This window comes from Merops nubicus, unplaced genomic scaffold, assembly GCF_000691845.1.
Source record: "Merops nubicus isolate BGI_N331 unplaced genomic scaffold, ASM69184v1 scaffold16302, whole genome shotgun sequence".
Taxonomy (NCBI): Eukaryota; Metazoa; Chordata; class Aves; order Coraciiformes; family Meropidae; genus Merops; species Merops nubicus.
Window position 1 is genome coordinate 4,435 of NW_008595752.1, and position 718 is coordinate 5,152.

The 718-nt window shown below is 45.5% G+C and overlaps 1 protein-coding gene across 1 annotated transcript in view; it reads left to right on the forward strand.

Annotated features, from left to right (window-relative positions):
* TMEM38A (transmembrane protein 38A) overlaps positions 1 to 457 on the forward strand; it is a 2,593-nt gene extending 2,136 nt beyond the window's left edge. Inside the window, exon 5 of the mRNA XM_008936174.1 lies at positions 4 to 457. Coding sequence (XP_008934422.1) covers positions 4 to 228 — 225 coding nt within the window. The 3' untranslated portion in view covers positions 229 to 457. The remainder of the gene's footprint in view (positions 1 to 3) is intronic.
* Positions 458 to 718: the final 261 nt, after the last annotated feature.

The following is a 718-nucleotide window of genomic DNA, read 5'->3' on the forward strand; positions in this document are numbered from 1 at the left end:
CAGGTTTTCATGACAGCAACTCACTCCCATGCCTCACCTTTTGCTCCAGTGGAAAACCTCATCTGCCCAGTCTTCTTTGGCTCTGTTTCTGGTGGACACAGTAGTCATCATCATGACCATCACCACGGGGCCTCCCATGAGGTTTCCCACTCTTCGCCTCCTCCTGCAAAGTCAAAAGAGGAGCTAAATGAAGGCACAAGGAAACGGAAAGCAAAAAAAGCTGAATAAAAAAGCAACCACAGAGTAAATAGGCCAAGACAATTCTCCCAGAGCTGAGTCTCAAAGCCACCTGTGACCTCCGTTATCCTCCAGTCCTCTGCCAGACTCCAGAGGAGAGGTGGGAGCCAGGACACTGCCAAGCGGTCCCTGAATTTCACTTGTGCTCTCTGTGCTGCTGCTTGCTGCTGGGTCTGTCTCTCTATTCTGATCATATTTTCAGGGATTTGTAGTTTTGTGCCAGGATGATAAGTGGGTGCCAGTTCCCAAGCTGTCAGCAGTTACAGTGCAGCATTTTCAACTGAAGTAAAACCTTTCACTGTGTTTATTTGTGAATGGAGGGGATGGTTCGTGCTCTTGCAGCTCAGAAGTTCCTTTGAGTTTTCATTGACCTTTTTGTTGTCTACCAAAACAACAAATTGGTATGACAAAAATCAATGTGGAAATTGGATTTCATACTCAAGGAAATGAAATGGTCTCATATGAGCTTGATCTAATTTTT